This window comes from Manacus candei, unplaced genomic scaffold (genome assembly GCF_025592945.1).
Source record: "Manacus candei isolate 608988 ecotype Guabito, Panama unplaced genomic scaffold, ASM2559294v1 h1tg000050l, whole genome shotgun sequence".
In the NCBI taxonomy this organism is placed as follows: Eukaryota; Metazoa; Chordata; class Aves; order Passeriformes; family Pipridae; genus Manacus; species Manacus candei.
The window spans coordinates 8457448-8478781 of NW_026138098.1; the positions used below are offsets into that span (position 1 = coordinate 8457448).

Genomic DNA, 21334 nt, shown 5'->3' on the forward strand with positions numbered 1-21334 from the left:
TGCAGGTTTTTTTGTTAATTTTTGCACACATCAATAATGTAAACATTCCTCTAGGAATAACTTCTATTAGATCTCTTGAATTGGTAGGCCTGAAACAGTAAATTCTCCTTCACTCCTGCATCTCTCAGTCATCCGGTCTCACTCAATATGTGGCACAGCTCACCATAACAAGCTTTCTTTAGTCAGGCAGGCACTAATTTCTGTTTCCCCTCCAAAGAAAGCACTGTCTATTGAGGGCATTCTCATGTGGTCAGAGTGTTTTCAAATAAGATATTTTGTCATTATTTAAAACATTTCTTTCCAAATGCCACTTCACCACTAAAAGAGCAAACTGCAATTAATTAATACATGCCTAACTTTTAAAACTGAATACTCCTACAGATCCACAGGCACACATAAAGCCAAGGATGTGCTCCAGTGCAGTATCGAAGCATACATTAATGCACAAAGCATACATTAATGCACAAAGGCTGCCCCTCACATGAGGCAGCATTTGGCATGCAGGCTCTTCTTACAACCATCAGGATTTAGCCTGCAAGCTCTTTTTGCAACCATTTCAACAATTTTCCTCCAACACTTTCCACCTTCACTCCCAGCAATATTTCACCGCCAGCTTTTAGCATCTCTTCACATTCAAGTCTCGGAGGTGTGTTGGCTTACTGGGAGAGGTGCTGAAAGGCAGGGAATCACCACCAGGACCCCGCCTCAGCAAAAAGCAAACAAAAATAAGCGGTATGGACAGGCAGAGCCGAACGCGGCCTGCAGCAATGGCAGCTCACAAACAGGCCCAGCACAGCTCGGGGCACAAACACAGCCCCGGGTGCCCCCGGCCAGCGGGACAATAAACCGGAGGTGAAAAACGTCACTGGGAAAGTGACACCGTCCCGCAGAAGCACCGGAGACGGCGGCTATTGTCTGCTGGCCGCTACAATATGAAAATCCTGAGGAGCTTCCTGATTCACCTCCGTTATTGTTTGTCTCGCCGAAAGGCACGGGCCGAGTGAGGGCCGGGCCCGGGCTGCCCTCGGGCCCGGCAGTGCCCGGCGGTGACAGCGGAAGCGGAGCCGGGGCCGCCCGGGCAGCGGCCGCTCCGTCCTCCCCCGGCACCCCCGGCTCTGCAGGGCCGCGCTGAGGCGATTCGCTCCCTCCCCGCGCTCCCCGCGGAGCCTCCCCCTCGGCCTCCACCTCCCCGGCCCGCGGCAGGGCCGAGCCGGGTCCGGACCCGCGCCCCGCGGTGTCCCGGCCGGCGGCAGCCCCGGGGGGCGGCGGGGAAGGGGCTCCGGGCCCGTCCGATCCCCTGCCCCGCGCTCGGCGCTAGGCCCGGCTCGCAGCCCCGGCGCGGCGTGGCCGGGCCCGCCGGCGGCCTTACCGCCTCCACGGCGTGCTGCAGGATGGAGGTGAACTTGGAGAACATCCTGTCCCGCGACTGCAGCAGCCGCTGCCGGGAGGACCGCGAGAGCTCCTCGATGCGCCGCCGCCGCCGCTCCAGGGTGAGGGCTGCATGCGGGGGCCTGGCTGCGGGGATCGGGCGGGCGGGCGCCGGCGCTGCCTTTCGCTCCCCGGCGGACACCGTGGCACTGACACCGCCGGGCGCGGCGGCGGCGGCTGCCGAGGCTCCGGGTGCCCTGCAGGGGCCGCCACCCCCCGCACGCCGCCCGGCCCTGCCGGCCCTGCCCGCCCCGCTCCGCTCCGCCCGGAGCGCCGCGTTCCGCCCGGGCCGCCTGTCCCAGGTTGGCAGCGGGCACCGAGCCCCGGGAGCCCCGAGCCAGCCCCCGCCTCTGCGGGCAATTCCCGGGCAGGGAGGTGAATCACAGAATCGATTAGATTGGAAAAGACCTCTGAGATGATCGAGTCCAGCCTATGACCGAACACCACCAGGTCAACCAGACCATGGCACCACGTGCCACGTCCACTCTTTCCTTGAAACCTCCAGGGAAGGTGACTCCACTGCTTCCCTGGGCAGCCCATTTCAATATCTAATACTCCTTTCTGTGAAGAAGTTCTTCCTAATGTTCAACCTAAACCTCCCCTGACACAGCTTAAGACTATATTCTCTTGTCCTGTTGCTCATTGCTTGGGAGAAGAGAATGATACCCAACCCACCACAACCTCCTTTCAGGTAGTTGTAGAGAGTGATAAAGTCACCCCTGAGCCTCCTTTTCTTCAGACTCAATACTCCCAGCTGCCTAAGCCACTCCTCATAGGACTTGCGCTCGAGTCCCTTCCTCAGCTCCATTGCTTTCTCTGGACAAACTCCAGTACCTCAATGGCCTTCCTGAATTGAGGGGCCCAGGGATACAGCACTTGAGGTGTGCCCTCCCCAGTGCCAAGTACAGAGAGATAAGCCTTTCCCTGGTCCTGCTGGCCACGCTATTCCTGATCCCAGCCAGGATGCCATTGTCTTCTTGGCCGCCTGGGTATACACTGGCTCAGGTGAGGGGAAGGGGCACCCATCTCTGCTGTCCCTGTGCCCAGACGCTGCCATCAGGCTCCCACAAAGGTCTCTGGGGCTACATGTGCCTCTCGCAATCATGGGAGTGGGGAGACCGCCACCTCCACCCGCCTGCCAGCATGGTACAGATGCGGAACAGCCCTGGCATGGATGGCCAAAGGCCCAGATTGCCGTCTACTGGAACATTTTGGGTCTGTCACTGTCCACAGGGACGGTGAGATCCTCAAGGATACGATGACATGCCCAGCTGTCCACAAAGCAGCACAAGGGTGGTAAGCTCAGAAAGTCAGTGACAAGTGGTAGAGTCACCACCAAATGAGTGGATGTGGCGCTTTGCCATATGATTTAGTGGTCATGGTGGTGTGAGGTCAAACGTTGGACCTGAGGATCTTGGAGGTCTTTTCCAACCTTAATGATTCAATCTTGCTGCTGGGTGAAAGGCAGGTTGAATGGGTGGCATGGTCCTGTCTGACTGTGGTTAGCCTGGGGCTTGCAGAGAACCACATCTAAGAGGGCTTATGGCAATGAGCACATTACCCATTTCACTGGGGGTTTTTTGTTTATTTTGTTTGTTTGTTTATTTGTTTTCCAGAGAGAAAGAGACAAAGATGGGTTTATTTCACCTCCAAACCAAATACTTCAAAGAAAAAGATCATCCCTGCCATTTTCCAGTGCCATGCAAAAAGCAGAGGTAAGGTGGGGTGAGCAGAGGTTAATGGATGTAGCTAGCAAGTGGTGTGATGTTTTGGGAACAGCTGCAATTCATGGGATAATATTTGGGCACTAGGAGAACAAGATTGCTTTGGCACGGCAAAGAGTGAAATGTTGGGAAGGTGAAAGACTAGTAGGGGAAAAGGAAGAGAACCTGTAGTACCAAATGAAGAAAAGCTGCCTCATTAATTTTTTAAGATGAATGAACACCAACTTCCTCATATGCTAAGAGAAAGCAGAGAGAGATGAATCCAAAGACATGACAAAACTACTCTTTAACTTCTGTTCTTTAAATTGTGTCACCTGGGAAGTCAGACTATGACTGTTGACCCTGTGATAAAGTCTTACCATGATTCTGCTGTACTGGTTGCTGTTACTACCTCTGCACTTTGCAGGCACAGAGAGCTACAGTCCAGGTACTCTATGGAAGTAAACAGTAGTTGTATGTGGACACCTCTGCTGCAGGGCTAGCTATTTCCTTCTCAAAATCCATATATATAAAATAACAAGAATTTAAAAGGTGTTACTTCTTGGGTTTTTAAAATCTGCTTACTCGTGGTTTGTCAAGTTCTATTCTATAGATGTTCATATAGAAATGTAAATTTTCTGTGTGGATAGTCACATGGTGAAACACATGTACCATCTCTGTGTTTAGGTAATTATTAACTGGATAGATGCTGCATTTGGAAGGTGCCTATCTTCTATCATTTAACATTAAAAGTTCTGTTAGACTTTTTAAGTGTGCTCTAGGAGACAAACCTGTCTTCAGATGAATTTAAGTGACATCGACTATAGTTTTGCAATGCATCCAGATTATTATTAATGTTTATGTATATTTTAATATGTAATACTTAGCTATTTTTTTAATTTATATTATTATTTTTATATAAGTATAGTTCAAGTGTTACTTTCAGCCTGCTTGGATGGTTTTTATTTGAAAATTGCTTTCATTAAAAAGTTAAAGATGAGTTGTAATGCAAATTTTGTCAGCACAACCACAGTAGTGGTACAGCTTTCCTCCCATCAGTGTGATGCCATTTACCATGTTAATGAGCACCTTCCCCTTTTCTCACCGTAGATACCGTTTTGGAGCCTGCATCATTTCAGAAGAAAATGTGGATATAAGGCACACGTACTTGATTAGGGTGTCTAAGAGAACATGGTAATTTAAGATGCTCTTTGCAATCTGTTTGTTTCTGAAAAAATGTCTTTTGAATGTGCCTGGGCCTTCCCATTTCTGAGCAGCAGAATGAATAAAGAAACAGTAAGATATCATGAAGATATAAAAAGAGACAGTTTTATAACTCTGAGAGTATTCCTAAGCGTGCTTAACAATTTAGGAAATCATAAGTCACAGAATTACAGATGGTGAGGTAAAGCCTTATGTATATAAATTCATTATTATTTAAACAGAACATTTCATAGCTGTTGAAATTAAGATTTTGATTGTAAAAGTGACTTCTTATTAGGACTTCTCAATGTGAAATGCCTTTCAGTAGAGGAAACAAAGAAAATACCACAGTTAAATGATTATTCCTAAGCTTATTAAACAAATTGAGTCTCTGCACATAAGCCTGCATTTATTTACCAATAGATTGAGCTTGAATGTGTAGCCATACATGCAGAATCCAGCCTGTAGTGCTTATATCTATTGCAAATTATAGATATACTTTTTGAATGTTTTTTAAAGTAGTCTCTTAGTTTCTCAAGTGTATGTATGTATTTCTCACTGCTGGGAATATTGGATAAATATTCACAGACCAGTAATAATGCAAATCACTGGAAACTAAGGGAAAAATTATTTCACCAGTGTCAGTGCAGAAGAACTTAGCTAAGGTTACATTTTGTTTGGATACTTCTTGTTCTCACTGGAGATGATTTAATTGGAGATGATGCAGTTATGGACGAGCTACCAGTGTCATATCACATGCAACAATACATCTTCACCTGCTCATGCTTTATAATGTTTCCACTGAAATAAACACAAGTATTACTACCTATTTTAGCACCCTTGAGAGCAGAGTTCTGATGGTTTGAGGGTGTTGGGGGTTTTTTTGGCAAGGTAGTTCTTTGTTGGGGGCAATACATGCAGTGAGTTAGTGTTTTGCTTCAATGTGAGAAGACAGTGTTAAAGTGAGGCTATTCTAATTGATAGAGCTTTTGGGAACTTTTCTCCTTCTTACAAATTAATGAAATTGTCTAGATTAAATCAATTTAGATGGAGTGAGAGAGTGAGATAATTGGCTAGCCTTTCTGTCTGAAAATTTCTCTGCTATTTGGATTGATGGCATCAAGCCAGTGTCTAATGGATGCATTTGTCTACATTACAGAAGAACTTCCTGCAGTCTGGACTTTCACTTCAGAGAAGCTGAAAATTTGGAAGGTGCATTTTTGTATCCTAGGATGAAAACTTGCAAGTAGAGCTGTGCCCAGTATCTGTTGATATTCTGGATTTTATTGTGTTTATAATAATCAGATTGACATCTATGTTTTCAGTGACTACTTGGATGAAATAAAGAATGAAGTTTTAGTGGCTCAGCATGATCTCTGCTTTTTAGGAGGGCTAAAGGGATTGTTAACTTCATCTTCATACCTGTCTGATTCTGGACTTTATTACAGAAAGCAAGCATGTTGTGCATTACATACTGAAGAGCAAGCAGTGAAACTCAGGTCATTTTCTACCATGAATTTCTGGTTGTCTGTGCTCTCATCTGTGTGCATTGGCTCCCTCCTTGCTGATTTGCTGGCAGCACCATGTAATCAGCTCATGCAGTATTTCATAAATCCCATTTTCAGGCATTTCCTGGCATGTGTATCCTGCTCCACATCTGCACATCTGCTCCTTATGTGCAGATATTCATTTGTCTTCTGATAGGTTACAAACTTCTTAGTGATTAATCTTTTTTCTTATTGCTTACCTGTCACATCTGCAAGTGTCTTCTGACACCAACATTCACCGATACTGTGGAAGACTCAACACCAGGCAAATATTGCCTGCCCAGTAGCTATTGCTTATGTTTGTGCTTCAGTTACACTGTCTGTACCCTGATTTATCTTATATAATGGCTTGTAAAGGAGACCACGAGGAGGTCAGAAGTACATGTTATCAGTGAAATGAGACATTTATTTTCCAAACACATCATGTTTTCCTGAAATGTTTCTATTCCACTGGAAGCATTATAATCCAGGTTTTCCTCCATAAGTAAATATATGAATGTTCTGCAACAGGGTGTCTGCAAATGGTAGCGTATAATAAATTACTGAAACCAAATAAAATACACTTGAATGTGACCAGTTAGAGCTTAGCCAATTTCACTGAAGTCTGCAGGTTAGCAGGAGCACAAGTTTACTTGTTCTTGTGGTAGTGGAAGCTGAAGCAAAGAGATTAAAGATAGACTACTGAGTTTATGCTGTATTGCAACACTAATGACTGCAAAAGTCTATGTTATAAATAGACATAAAACTGGATGTTGCCCTGAAATACTGGAAACAAAATAATTGACTGTTTGTCTGCTATAAATTGGTTCCCTCAATATTTCATCTGAGAGTTTGCAGAGAGAGAAGTCTGGCAACCAGAATCTGTTTGTGTTTCTGGGGAGAATTCAGGTGCTTAGCCTTGACCCTACTGAGAGATTTCCAACTAATGTTCAGATAAGCTCTGACTGCATTGTTTGTTTTCTAATGCATAATAAGATTTCATTGTTACTTACATCTTTAGATTAAGGGCTATAATCTGTTGATCCCTAAAATGTCATCAGATAATCTGTTTAATCATAAGCAAAAGCTGATCTTGATAGTCTGTATGAGTTATGCAAATTAATCCAGGCACACTAGTACCATGCAAGTATAGAAGCTTTCATCAGAGTTCTCTTTCTCATTAGTCCACAATTAAAAGTAAGATTTTGTTAGAGTTTCAATTCACATATCTCTGTCCTGAGGCATAATTGAAATCTCTTAGGGAGTCTTACGTGAAATTTTGGCATAGTAAAATGTCTTAATTTTGAAGCAAGTGTCTAAAATATTTATGTTGCAAGGCACTTGATAGTGGCTTCATGATTAATTTTAAATTATTGATAGCACAGTTATCTAGAAGGGCCCAAATACTAGTGTCACAACGCTCTCCAGCGTTCACTACCCATAAAGTTGAGTGACAAAATTCCAGCGATGTTCTCCATCTGTTTATCGGGAAGGTGGCCACTGAATCCCGAGAGTTCCAGCTCTCACCAGCAGAGAGCGCAGCTGACCTGGCTTAACCTCTGGGACACAAAGCAGCAGGATTTAGAGAGATTCCTTCATAGAAAGTTTTTAGGGAAAAAAATAACCCTGTGTATCCCGTGTAGAATGAACTAGTATGTCAGCTAGTAATATTGCCTCTGGGCTTAACTGCTGTGTATTACTTGGCTTGTAAGAGCTTTGCTTGCTACACATGACAGCCCATCATTAGCAGTTCACTTGTCCTGCTTGGTTCTCAAATTATGTTATTTGAAGCTACGGGACTGATTTGAGTTTATAAAGACATTGACGTACCCCTGTGGCTGTCTCATGCCACATGATATTTGCATCTTTACATCACCTTTGCAACAACTAAACCCCAATGAATTTAGGAAGAGTCTTGTATTCAGAGACTGGCTCTTCTTGACAACTAATTGAATTCCCATGTGGTTTCCACAGAGGTGAGAGTGACCATGTACATCTCCATTGCATTATTTTACCTGCAGGTGAGGGTAGAGGGAGCCACCTCTACCTCTCCGCTTTCTCATAGAATTTCATGTTCAGAAGGTATACTCTGAGCCAAACTGCATTTCCAGAAAAAGTATGTGCAGCTTGATCCTTTGTAATTTTTTCTGAGTCATCAGCCCTATAGGAGCAAGCGTCTGTACTTGGATAAAGCCTTTAAGGAACTGAGCTGGAGGCACTACTGACTGAGCAAAGAAAATGAGGTCTGCAGTAGACCCAGTGTCATGCAGGAATATTTTTGTTGCTCATCCCTGTTCTTTTGCCTCAGGCTGATTTGGACTAGTTTGACACTAAGTCCTCATGTTGTGCAATGCTGAAGTAAGCAGACCTGTGTTTGTAATATGCCTAATATAATGGAACCTGTTCCTGATTAGATCTTGGAGTAGTGCTGTAATATGCTGTACTTGATTCCTGCCTGGCAGCTCATGTGCCAAGCGAAGTATTTCTAGCGATTTAGTTTCTCTGGTTTTATGTTCAGGAGCTGTTACCCCCAGTGTCTGGGTCTCCCAGGAATTCCCAGGTGCTGTATATGTGATTAGTACCCGGAGTGCCTGACTGCAGCAGTCTGCAGCAGTCTGCATTTCCTGCTTCCTCTTCGGCAGCAGAGACCCAGCTGTGATACTGCCATTGCATGTACAGCATAAGTCAAAATTCTATGTTCAGATGTAGAAAGCTTGGACTGACATTAATCGGTCTCCATGAGCTGTTGCAAAACAACTCATCCCAGAGCCCGATCCCGGCCCACAGAGGGCAGCCCAACGCCGTGTTTTACTCCAGTGATGTGCTCAACTTGGGAATTCAGTCATCTGCTGGCATCTCTATCAGCATGACTTGCTGGGGAATAAACAACTGAATGTTGTGGAGAATTAGCATCAGCCCTAAGCTCAAACAGATTCAAAAGTGGACTTAAAAAAAAAATTGCATGGCTAAATTAAACCACCTGGTACTATTTTTTTAAAATCATACTGAAAGAAAAATATTACATAAGAAAGCTCAGTTTTGAATATCTTGCACATACAACAGATAAATTTATTGGTTAAAAGGCAAGAGAGGGAAAATACCCAGAATTTGTGTACCTGCACGTACTGGGCAAGACTAATAGAAGAAAAGTGCTTTTCTCTTTTTCCAAATCTCTTCAGGAATCTTTCAGGATTCAAGTTATTGTTACCAGTTACTGTTACTGTTACTGTTACAGTCATAAGACTGCTCCTTTGGCTGGTTGGCCCATGTTCTTTCCCAAGTGTGTCCTAAGTCCTTGTGAAACAGCCATCACAATTTCCAGGAGATTCTGTGTAAGAGATTGTGTTTACATGCAGACATGTGCCTGAGCTATAAAACTTATCAGTGCCAGGTGGGGTGCCAGGGCTTGGTATCTTGACTTATGAAAAGGAACGAGGCATACGGCTCCTGAAAAAGAGCCAGTACTTTGTGTCTCTCAAATCAAATTGCATCTACCAGCTAATTAAGGAATGATCTTGAAATGCTCTGAAGGGAACCCTGTCCAGTTCTGTATTTCTCAGCCAGAGGGCCCTGCAACACAGTATTCAGAATAGAAAATATGTATAAAGAAAATAGCATTGAGAAATTAAGACAGCCTCAGCAATGTGTGAATTCTAGGAGTACAGGGAGAAACATAAGTATCTCTTATGATCAGATACCAAATTACACACCGATGAACTTCCACAACTATTTAGATAATTAATTTTTTTGACCCCAGACTTGTAACCCCACACAAGCCTGGCTGTTCACAGCAGAATGTAGTTTATACTCTTCTCAGAGTTTGGCTCATTGTAATTACAACTGCAGGTGAATTTTTGCTTCTCATTCCTAAAACTTTTCCCATGTGTAGGAGTGCTGAGAGATTTTGGCTCTAGTTTATTCAGAATATTCTTTGTTATTCTTGCAATGCTGTTCATTAAGATCTTAGCTAAGGTGAACTTTGACCAAGCTCGTGCCAGCCACATTTTACGTGGTGTAAAAGATACTCTATGTAAAAACACTTGCACATTTAACCAACTTTGCCACAGCAAAATTCTTTAGGGTAAACAGTAAAGTAGGGCACACAGTGAATTAATGCCCTTACTTGATGCAGATCTAAAAACTATAATGTATAATTACCAAGAAAGGCAGTTTATGGAATTGTCTCTAAATCTTCTGAGGCAACCACTGATGCAGTTACCCCATTTTAGAAGGTTGGTCAGGCAGGACCCGCCCTTGGTGAAGCCCTGCTGCCTGTCTCCAATCACCTCCCTGTTCCCCATGTGCCTTACCATAGCTTCTGGGACGATCTGTTCCATGGTCTTCCCCGGCATAGAGGTGAGGCTGATGGGTCAGTAGTTCCCAGAGTCCTACTTTCCACCCTTTTTAAAAATAGGAGTGATGTTTTCCTTTTTCCAGTCACCAGGGACTTCACTTGAGTTTTCAAATATCATGGAGAGTGGCTTGGGAACTGCACCAGGCAATTCCCTCAGGATTCTGGGATGCATCTCATCAAAGTCCTTCTATTCACAGCTCTTACTTGCAGTACATGTTTCATATGTGAACCTGTGAGAACCTGATTCAAAACCTGATTAAGTTTCTGACTCTGAACTCTTTCTTGGGATCTTCCTGACAAGGATACACACATAGAGGTGATGCTGAACTTCTTCAGCAGTAAACTGCCCAATGATGATCTTTCCAGACTTGACTCTCAGAAATGAATTGTCATTTTGGCCTTTCTGTCCTAAGTTCCCACAGGCACAGTAGTCATTTTGATGGAAAAGCAATCTAGAGTAGATATAAATAGGCTTATCTGCGGGCTTTTCCTTAGTTTTCCAGGATTGCCAATATTTCTTGGTTATATAAAACCTATATCATTTATGTGATGGCATGATCTTATATAATCTGTGTAAAAGTTTTTGGGTTATTCAAGTCCAGTAGTCTGTACTGACTTGGGATAACAGAGGTTCAATGTTATAATTTTTACCATTAAAGTGCATATATCACAGAAAATCTGAAGAGCTGAATAACATGCAGAGGATTAAGACAACTGGAAAAAGAAGAAACAAGGAAGATGACTTCAGGATTTGTCTTACTCGGGAATTTTCTATCTTTTTGAGTTTGTTTCCTCTTTTTTGTATGATGGTTAAGTCTCTTTATATATGTATGTGGGATATTTGGGGAAAAAAACTTCTGTGAAGATTTCTATTAATATTTGGTGTGAGTAATTTGAGGCTCAGTTCTCCTTTGAAATATATAAATGGGAACATTTCTCAAAAGAGATTAGTGGGAACTGCCCTGGAAGCTCATTGCAATCAGTGAAAGGCTATGTATTTATGTGAATATGCTGCCCATTACTGAATAATTGCAGATTCCAGTAAGAGTCTTACATTGAAAGTAAGAGGGCTGTCTTGCTTTCTTGTCATTCATGTCACAGAGAGCGATTTATTCTGAGCTTATTAAAATTCTGATTAAATTATCAGGCTTAGTAATGCTGTAGATTTTGTTTCTTTCTAGTATGACTGCTACAGGTCTGATTTCCCTAAGAAATGAGCCAGTGGAGTTATAGTGAAACATGTTGCAAAAATTTGTAGAAAATTCCTCCGGTTTCCATCATTCTTCAGCATTCCAGTATCAGTTCAGCAAAATAAACAGATAATTCAGGCCAATCCTGGCCATCCTTGTCATTTGCCTTGCCTACAGAAGTTGTTTAACGAAGTCTACTTCTGTAAGAATTTGTCTTTTGTTCTGAAAAACCCCTTCACTTTTCTCACAATGTCTTACAAGAGGAAACATCCTCCATTGTGCAAAGATGGGTATATTCTGGCTGATGAGTTATCTGCATCAGACAAAGATGTAATATTGACTTTTACCTGCTTTTTTGTCCATGCTAAGTCATCCTCCACTGATTTTCAGGGGAAAAAACCACATTTACATACAACTGATTAGGTCTTAATTATTTTTAAAACCACTATCCTACTTTAAATGTGACAAACTGGTTCAAAAGTGATGAAAGGAAAACTTTCTTTTATATATTCGCACAATGGCTAAGGGACAGCAGGATATGCTGTACAGAGAACACAGTCCACTATTTAGGATACTTTTCTTTGAAGATGCAGGTTCTATTCTTTGCTTTGACATAGATTTTCTCTGTGACCTTGGACAGTATACTTAGCTCCTCAAGGGCATTTAGAAATCTGAGAATACCAATAGGGGATTTGAAAACACCCATTGCTTGGTTCCTAGGTCTTCATTCACGAAGCCTAGCCATGATTGCTTGGTAAAATATATTAATATTTGGACATCTCTAAAAAATCACGAGGTGCCTGTTTGGATTTCTTAAAGCCTGAATACCTTTAAAAAATGTTGATCATAATGGATCTTTTCACACTGTGAGTTAGAAGCCTTGGCTGTCTGCACAGTCAATAGGAGAATGCAGAAGAAAGTAGGATCCTACTTCCCGGCTGACTAATTCAGAAGCCTCGGGCCTGAAATAAAACAGTGTCAATCACTGCTCCCTAATGGACTTCTAGAGTAGTCAGGAAATGGTTCAATCAAACAGCTCAACGGCTTGCTGCTGCTAAAAAGGACCATTTCTGTTCCCTCTAATGTTCCCGCTCACCCTTCCTGGCTGTGCGGTTCTGCACTTGCCTTCTGTCATGTCCTAGTGTTTGTCTGAGCCTTTGGTTCAGAGAGTGAATGTAGTGAATTTGGATACAGAAAGTGAGCAACTCTTTGCTAATTAATGAGCTAAAGTAGTTCTGTGAGGATCAGACCAGTGCTGCAGTGAGGGAATCAGGAGCACAGCAGTTGGAGTAAGAAGAGAGGGAGTGCATGGTGTGTGAGCAAGCCTTCTCTGACTCAACATCTCCTATCTATCTGAGGTCTTCATCTGTAAAATAATAATAATGGTTTCTCATTTCTTGTCTGTACCTTCCTTTTCCACCCTCTTCAGTTTCCTTCCACATTCCCTAGATATTTGCAGGATCTCAGACAGCAACTACAGGAGCTGACTCAGCTGCCCACATGCAGATTGCCTGATCGGTACTTGTGGCTAATGAAGATGTGGCCTCCAGAACTGGTAACTGTTCCCACTGCAGCTTTTCTCCTTCGTTTTGATTTCTTTTTGTAAGTGCTAATTGCTACAAAATTTGTAGGGATGTAGAACTCGTTCTGAATTATACCTTTTAGTCAACTTGAATAGAAATTCCCTACATCCAAACCTGAAAATTCTTGGAGGGGACTTGATGGAGGGGACAGACAGGAAAATAAAACTCTATCAGCCTCAATTCCTCCAGAAATCCAGCTAAAAAGCTCTTTTTAATAAATGAGTGCTGTATCTTACCCATTTTAGAATTCTCTGACCAAAACGTCTGTTGAACTTCTCTGCCATAGAGAGTTTACACAATGAATGGATTAAACTCTTTGTGTTCCACAGAAACCCAAATTACAAATGCTTTTCCCTTCCTGCTTCCTAGCACTATAAAGAAAGGAAGTTCTTCATTAAAAAGCTAATTTCTGCATGTTCCTGAACCTTCTTTTTAAAGCCATCTATTAAGTACCACACAGGAGAACCTGTCATAGTGCTAGTCAGAAACTCACCGAAGGAAGTGGATAGGAAATGACTCAATTGAAAATACAAAATCCTGTCGCACTACATTGATTGAGGAAAACCTTGGCTCTTTTGGACCAGAAGGAAAATTTGAGTTGTTTGCAAGTGGAAAACTTCACTGATTTCAGAAAAGAAGACTGGGAAAGGAACTGTTTTTCAAGTGGATGTCAGTTCACCAACTAAGGATAATGCCATAGGAGTTTGGGAGGAGAAGAACAACTTCAGATTTATTTTATTCCTGCTGCAGGATTTAGAAACATTTGTAAGGGGCAAGAAAACAGAATGACATAAGGAATATGACTGAAGTGTTGGGGGGACACTGAGGCAAATAGAGCTGGATATGACTAAAAGTCTTTGCCATGTGTGAGCATGAGCACAAATTCAAACAGATGTGCAGATTCATTTTCTGTGCATGTATCACCCAATAAGAAGGTGAGTGCTGTCCATCCTGCTGCTCCTTCCATACTTGCTTACACATATGCACTCCCTACTCGGTGTGATAGGGAAGGTGATCAGTGTAGCAGCAGTGCCAGAGGGTTGATCTGACAGAGCTGATACACTGGCTGGGCTGCACCTGCAAACAGCAGTGGGAACATGTGGCACATCTGTTACTAGCACCCATTCCTGCTCTGTGGACACACTGATGTAATCTTCACCACTTCTCTTAGATATGACAATTTGGTAATTGTTGGGGTTTTTTGATGGAGAAATTGCGTAGGCTTCTTTGCTAGAATGAAGATGTACAGTATATGGTAAAGCAAAGTGGAGGAGTGTGATTCAGTCTCTCCTGTTGTTTAGTTTGCATGTTGGCTTTTTACTGAACATCACAGATTGTGCTTTCTGTTTCTTAGTTCATAGTTGCCCATTCTGAAATTGATAAAAGTCTGCTGTAGTGTTTTAATTGCACTATTCTGATGTGGTCTTCTAACCTGTCATTCTTGATAAACTAGATCGTTGCTTTCCTTAACTCTTGCCAGCATCTAATAATCTGGCGGCGTAGGGTTTTTCTTTTTAGTGTGGCTTGCGAGTATTTGGCTTTATTAGGCTGGAGGCTGGGCCACCATGGGGAGGGGTGTCCACCAGATACTGATCTTGTTCTTCTGGTGCGTTGCAGTCAGTCGCTCGCTGCTTTTATTAAGGTGCCAGGAGGAAGCTGGGTGCTCTTTCCTGTGTGGTAACGCCAAGACTGCTTTGCTAGACAAGATTGCAAGAAATTCTACGTTTATATACAATTTGCATACAGATATGCAGGTGTATCTTTGCTGTTCGGTGGGTGAACTTCAAGTTGTGCCACAGATTTCGGCGCCAGGTCCCGAACGCGCACAGCTGCTTTCGCAAGGCGCTGTGGCTCTGGGAGCAGACCCGCCCATCCAGCGCTCCAAGGAGCTGGAGATCCGCCTCGCTGCTTTCCCCGGCGTCCGTGGCTTTTGCCGCCAGTGCGACTGTCCCCGTGTGCGGCACCGCGCCCCGCACAGCGTCCGTGCGGTGACACCGCCGCACCCGAGCGCCGCCGGGGCCGCTCCCCGCGCAGGCACCGCGTCCAGGAGCGGCTGCGGCCGCGGTGTCTCCGCCGGCGCTGCCCCGCCCCGCAGCCGCCCCGCTCCGCGCCGGCACCCGCACACACACACCCGCACACACAGGCGCGCTCCCGCCCCGCGGGGACGCCTCGGCGCCGCCCCGCACCGCGGCGGGCAGGGCAGGGAAGGGCACGGCAGGGACGGAGCGGACCCGCCCGCCCCGGCCCGGCCCAGCATCGGCCGCCGCCCCCCGCATCGGCCGCCGCGGCGCGGAGGGCGCAGGGCGGTGCGGGCCGAGCGTTGTCGCCGCCGCCGCCGCCGCAGGAGCAGCAGGAGCAGCAGGAGCAGCTCCGCGGCTGCCGAGCCTGAGCCATGTCTGCCAGAGGTGGGTCTCCGCCGCGCCGGGGCAGCGCCGCGTCCCTGCGGGCGGCCGGAGCCACGCTGACCTTGGTGCCCGGCCGCGCTGCGGTGCCCGCACCCCGAGGGTGCGCCGGCGATTTTGGGGCAGGGGGAGGCCAGGGGATGTGCCCCCGCCGACCGTCGCCTGCCCGGTGCTGTTTTGCAGCTGGGCCGTGCAGGGGGCTCCGGCGCGGGCAGCAGCGGGGCTGAGCGGCGCAGAGCATCCTCCGGGGCCAGGCACTCGCCGCACCTGCCTGGCCAGGCGGGGGATCCCGCTCAGCCTTTCCCAGTGCCCGGGGGGCGGTGGTGGGAGTGCCGGAAGGTGCGGCGGCTCCGGGCGCGTTAAACGAAGGTGGGAGCGTATACATGCATGCGGAGAAAGGAACATGGTGCTGAAGGTGGGCGTAGGGTTAGACCTCGGCCGTAGTTGCTGCTCAGGGAATGGAAATGGATTGGTACTGGGGGTCTGATGAGCACGGTGAGGCATGTGGCTTGTCCTGTCATTGGTAACGCAAGTGCTCCTGGTAGGGTGTGGTGGTAAATCCAATCATCGAATTGTACCTCTGATGGACATTTGCATCTGGTTTGAAATTAACGTTTTGGGTTTTACTTCAGATTTGCATTTGGTTTAATAATGGCCTAAACTTGAATAGCCTTTGTCCTTTACATGCATTCATGTGTAGGCTCTGGGTCTGTGTTTGCTCATTCTGGGCTGGAAATGAACAGATCAGCCTCATTGACTGCAGATCCCATCTTGTCCCAAAGTTCTGCTTCCAGTATGAGAAACCGATGCAGGTGTGGTGGAAAGACTGATGCTTTAAGTTTTTTTATTATAGTTAGTACAAATTAAAGGACTGGAAACATAAAGTTAAGCATTTTCTGAACATTGTCATAACAAAGCAGAAATACTTGCAAGCATCTCCTGAAGAGAGAAAATTATCTTCACAATGACGACAAGTGAAAACACTCCCTGGTTATTATCTCTGAATTGAAAAAATATTTTATAAAAATTACATATTACATATTAACAAAACCCTGAATGTAAGGAGGCATCTTATTTGTGCGTCCCTTGACTTTTCTGCATCTTCATGTGTTAAATACTGCTCTGCATGGACCAGCTCTTTCACCTGCTTGGATTCCTTTTGACATCCAAAGGAGCTGCGTGCACATAGAAGACATCCTGTGACTGCTAAAAGGTTGTCGGCATTTTGTGGTTATGACCATGTTCCTAAAGCATCACACCCATTTTAGATATAAATAATAAATGGTGATAGAGCGGCATAATTCTTCATGCAACAGTAGATTTCTTGCTTTAGGAAGAAATGGACTGTATTGGTCTCCAAAGAATCCATTTCTGGAAGAACATTAAGTATATGAGTATCAGTGCTGTGCTAAAGCTGCATTAGTACCTGTGGGGAAAACCCAGCAAAGCTTTATGACATGGATTAGATTTGTTGTCATCAGAAGGGTACCTGGATTTGAGAAAGCGACATAAAAACTTTGCAATTTCAGCTTTGCTGATGGCTCTCTAAAACTGAACTGTACAGAATGGGAAGCCAGGGAAAATTTCCACCGACCATATTCCCCTTTCCTCCCCTCACTGTCCCTCTTTGCTGTTCATCTGCACAACACATGATGTTTGATGCCTGCTTGATTCTGCTGGAGAGCTGCCTGGAGAAGAAGAGTGAATTCTTTCTCAGTCTCTCCTGTGCCATCTAGTTTTTTCAGAGTAATTAATTGGAGAGAGAGAGACAGCCTATAGGACTTTAGGGATGTAGTGAATAAGATTCATGAAAGAGATTAAGATTTTAATTTCTATTGATATCTCATTTTAAATTTTAACAAATTGATTTAGTTTGAAAATATGTGAGTTTGTGGAGGTAGATAGATTTATTCAGTGCTGACCAATTTTTGTGTAAAACACTATAGACCATTGTTACTATAAATAGTTTGAAACACTACTGCTATTAAAATATTACATATGAACTTATTTTTATACACTTAAATGGTATGATGAGTCTTAATGAGGTTACTCATGAGAATGTAGCTCAAGTAAGAAGTGAGTCTTTAAGGGATTAGGGCTTTGTTCAACTGCCAGATAGAAGCCCTTTGCTTCATGAAGGCAGATTACCTCATGCATATGTGGTCTCATTAAAAACACTGTATCATTATGGTCTGCAAGCTCAGCAAATATTGATTGTTAATATTTTATGTGGTGTTAGGTGCCCAAAAGGTGATTATTATTCTGAATGCATCAGACACTTTGGAACTGTCTGCTTGTTGATTATATACCAAGCATAGCTAGAATAGCAAAAGAGTTAAACATTCACCTGGGCCATTTTTCTTACTAAACTGCAGAAGATATTCAAGGGACAGTAAAAGAATCACAGTATTATTGGTGTTCAATATGTGCAGCTCACTATTCATCTCTTTTGCTCCAGGAGGCAGCATGTGCCTGAACTGAGTGTAGTGAACTGACTGCAACAGATGACAGAAAAAACTCCTGAAATCCAGTCCTTTTGGACTGTTCCTTTTAACTCTCCTGCTCTAGTTCCCTGGTGTTATTTGACCAAAACTGCTCATATAGTCACTGACATTATGACAGATTATAAGTCAATACATAAAGTATAACTAATAACACAAATTCATGTAATTTTGCCTTAAATGGAACTCTGAATAAATGTTTTATGCTCCCCTACTTGTACAATGGAAATAATGGTAGCTAACTTTTTCAGAGGGCCTGCTGTGAGGACTAATGGCTCACCTGTGCCTTAAGATGAGTTTTCTGAAATTTTCCCTTTTTTTTCCTTCCACTCTTCCCAGACTAGGTTGTTGCAGTACTTCACACCTGTCCCTCAGCTCTTGCTGTTATGTAAATGTAAGGTCTCTAACATCCTTTTGCCACTTTCCTTATAGTATGGCTCAAGCAGATGTGTTGACCAAAAGCCAGATGAAGCAGCCTAGATGAGTATTCTCAGAAGCTTGAACAAATAATCATTTTAGAAATGTGGAGACTGAACTGGGAGCTGAAACAAACTTTGAAAAATGACTTTTCCTTATCAAGTTGGAGTCCTTCCCAGGGCACTCACATCCTGCTCTGCAGCCTGTTGGGATCAGTGGAGATCTGCCGTTGACTTCAGTCAGGCTTTTCACTTTTGCAGTTTGCAAAAGGCTTCATATTCTACTTTCAGCTGTAGTTAAGTAGTTGCCATTAGGACTCATACATGAGTGAATTTGGGTGTTGGAGTAAGCCTTATAGATTGTTGCTTACCTAAGGGCTTGTTTGCAAAGAGCTGTAAATTCCCTGGATGAAAGACATTTTTCTAAAGCCAAGGATAACTGTGACCTACTTGTGCATGTTATCTCACACTGCTTAAAAACTGTCAAAACGACTTGTTATCGTGAAGGTCTAAGTTAATGGAAAATGGCTATTTTTAACCATTATAATCTTCAGTTAGGCTAGAGCAAGCAGTCACAAATAGGAGTGTTTAATATGGTCAAATACAAATATCTTTGCTAATTTTTTTTCTTAAATCTTAAAAAAAAAGTATTGTGAGCTGTATTAAGTCCAGTAGGCAACTACTTCAGGAAAATGAAGGCATGTGAAATAGGAGGTTTATCAACAGTGGTATGTTCTTTTTCATAACAAAAATCACTGGCAGAAGCCAGTGTTAAAGAAATATTATTGCTGTCTAATACTTACAGGTTGTACTCTGCCACTCTGATGCTGCACATGTGGTTATTGTAAAGAAGGTTGTTGCATTTTTTAGCCTGCTCAATAGTCAAAGTAGTAGAGTTGTTTAGCTTAAGAATTTATTTTATACTACAATCCTTGTTTTTCCCTATTTGATTTTTTAACAAATGTAGATCAAATACTTCTTATTTCAGCCAAATAAACCACCATAATCACTGTGTGAGGGAGGTTTTGTCCTCACTTTACAGGTGAAACAAGAACTGGGATGACATTTTTTTTCCTTTTCCCTGAGTCTGAGGGCCAGGTCAGAACAGGGGAATTTCTGCCTTCTGGACCTCTTCTCAGGCTCCTCATTTGTTCTTACACAAGTTGATAATAGATTTCCACCAGCAGATGATAAATTTCAGCTCATTATGTTTTGCTCTGGTAACAGTTCTTTCTTCATGCTCATTGATTGGTTGATCTCTCTCACAAATGTGAACTTCTGTATGAAGAAATTGCAGATTTTTCCATGAGAAATTTACATACTAAATCTTGAGTTCCTACTATTAATAACCTTTACTTTTCCAAATTTTCTTGTCCTCCTCAGATAGCTGTAGACATGGCTGCTGTTACCATGATTTATGATTGAGATCTGTGCTGACTGGTTTAAAAACTTGCTGCTGGGAGCTTCTGTTCAACAGTTTATGTCAGGCTGAGTGACCTGGAGAGTGGGGCAGTGTGAGCTGCCTGGACATCTCCTTAATTTTCGAAGTGGAGAATTTTGGCATGTTTAGAGTAGTTAATTATTGTAGCTTCAGTGCTCCCAGTCCCAGTGATTTTCACCATTTTCCTTGGTACAACGCTCCATAGCCCAAAGGAATGCGTTCTTGGCAGGGTTTGCTGCTCTGCAGCACTACCTGAGGCAGGGCTGTGTGAGCAGTCATGCCGACACAGCTGTTTCCCACTTGGAATACCTATGCAGTGCAGGGTTTGGAACTGGCTCTGATGCTTTTTCTCTTCCCAGCTTTTGCCCTGAATTTCTTTTGTGCTGATTTCATACTGTTATTTAATCCTGTCTGTACTTTCTCTTCAGTTCTTCCAAATATATGTAAGGACTTATGTTTTTTTCAGTAGTTACTCATTTTAGGGCTTGAACCTTGATTTAATGGCTTAAGTAGCTCAGAATCAGTACCTGGATCATCACTGCAAGCAGTACTTGTCTGTACATGAGCGTCAGGAGCTGCACCCGAATCTTTAGGCCTAGTAGAGCTTTTGTTTCATTCAGGAAAAAGAATATTTTACAGAGGTACCTGAGTTAAACAGCAGTATCTCTTTTAAGCTGCTCCTTTTTAAGTTTTGGTGCTTTGTTCCATCTTTCCCCCCCCAGTCCCCTCAACAAAGCTTTGTCTGGCTGTTTAGCCTTTGTGATTAATGAAAATTAGTCCCAAATGCATGGAAAAAGTTGCATAGACTAATGGCAACAACAAGAGGAAACTGGGACAATGAGGTAGAGTCTATTTTAGATGCATGGCTTTGAAAGGAATTGCAAAGAAGGAAAATAAGCATCAGCTTATGGAAGGGAAAGCCAGGAAAATTGCTTATAGTGAAGAACACCAGAACCTCATGCATTTCACAGTTTCTGAAAACAATTTTTCAGGGATTTGTTTTTTTCTTTTAATAGGTTCGAATTAAATATTTTAAATTATTTTTAAATCTAATCTGTTAGTAATTGAAGATGAAAACCACACATGGTTAGTTCATGTGACTGGTGTAAGATTTCTTAGTTTTGCAATGTTAAGGCAGAAACATGCTGTGGAAAGTAGACTTTCGTCTGTAAGTTCTGAGACCAGCAAGCAGCCCTTAATTTTTTTAATCACATGCTGTTTAGGCAACATTATCTTTATAATTAGGTGTTCTCCATTAAAACTCACAGAAAACTCCTAGACATTATGCAGTAATAGCAGAGAAAAACTGAGACACACTTTTTTAAAAAAATGCTCAGCCCTTATTGTGTCATGTTTTCAGAAAGAACTAAATTTTTAGAAGCTTAAACCCAAATAAGAGTCCTAATTCTGTAAACATTCTTGTGCATTACATTCTGTATTTTTACCAGTCCCATATGTTATGTAAAGAAATCCTTAGTTTGTAAACAAGGTTGGACCAGATAAGCTTCAATAAGGTGCACCTGTGAGGGAGTTATTTTATGTTCTCCTTTTCCTATTTGTAAGCCAGAATTAGTGCTTTGGTGAGTC

The 21334-nt window shown here is 43.4% G+C and overlaps 2 protein-coding genes and 1 long non-coding RNA gene across 4 annotated transcripts in view; 2 read left to right on the top strand and 1 right to left on the bottom strand.

Moving 5' to 3' along the window:
• The window catches only part of FHIP2A (FHF complex subunit HOOK interacting protein 2A), a 33742-nt gene extending 32232 nt beyond the window's left edge, over window positions 1–1510 (bottom strand). For both annotated transcript variants that reach the window (XM_051801107.1, XM_051801106.1), the window contains exon 1: window positions 1370–1510. In XM_051801107.1, the coding sequence (XP_051657067.1) occupies window positions 1370–1414 (45 nt within the window). In that variant the 5' untranslated portion in view covers window positions 1415–1510. The remainder of the gene's footprint in view (window positions 1–1369) is intronic.
• On the top strand, window positions 1348–5701 carry LOC127477205 (uncharacterized). Its single transcript, XR_007906879.1, has 4 exons — window positions 1348–1490; window positions 3045–3143; window positions 4242–4325; window positions 5494–5701. It is a non-coding gene; the product is annotated as an uncharacterized LOC127477205 (long non-coding RNA).
• Window positions 5702–15229: 9528 nt separating this feature from the next.
• Window positions 15230–21334, top strand: part of ABLIM1 (actin binding LIM protein 1) — a 199922-nt gene continuing 193817 nt past the window's right edge. Inside the window, exon 1 of the mRNA XM_051801135.1 lies at window positions 15230–15392. Within this exon, the coding sequence (XP_051657095.1) occupies window positions 15380–15392 (13 nt within the window). The 5' untranslated portion in view covers window positions 15230–15379. The remainder of the gene's footprint in view (window positions 15393–21334) is intronic.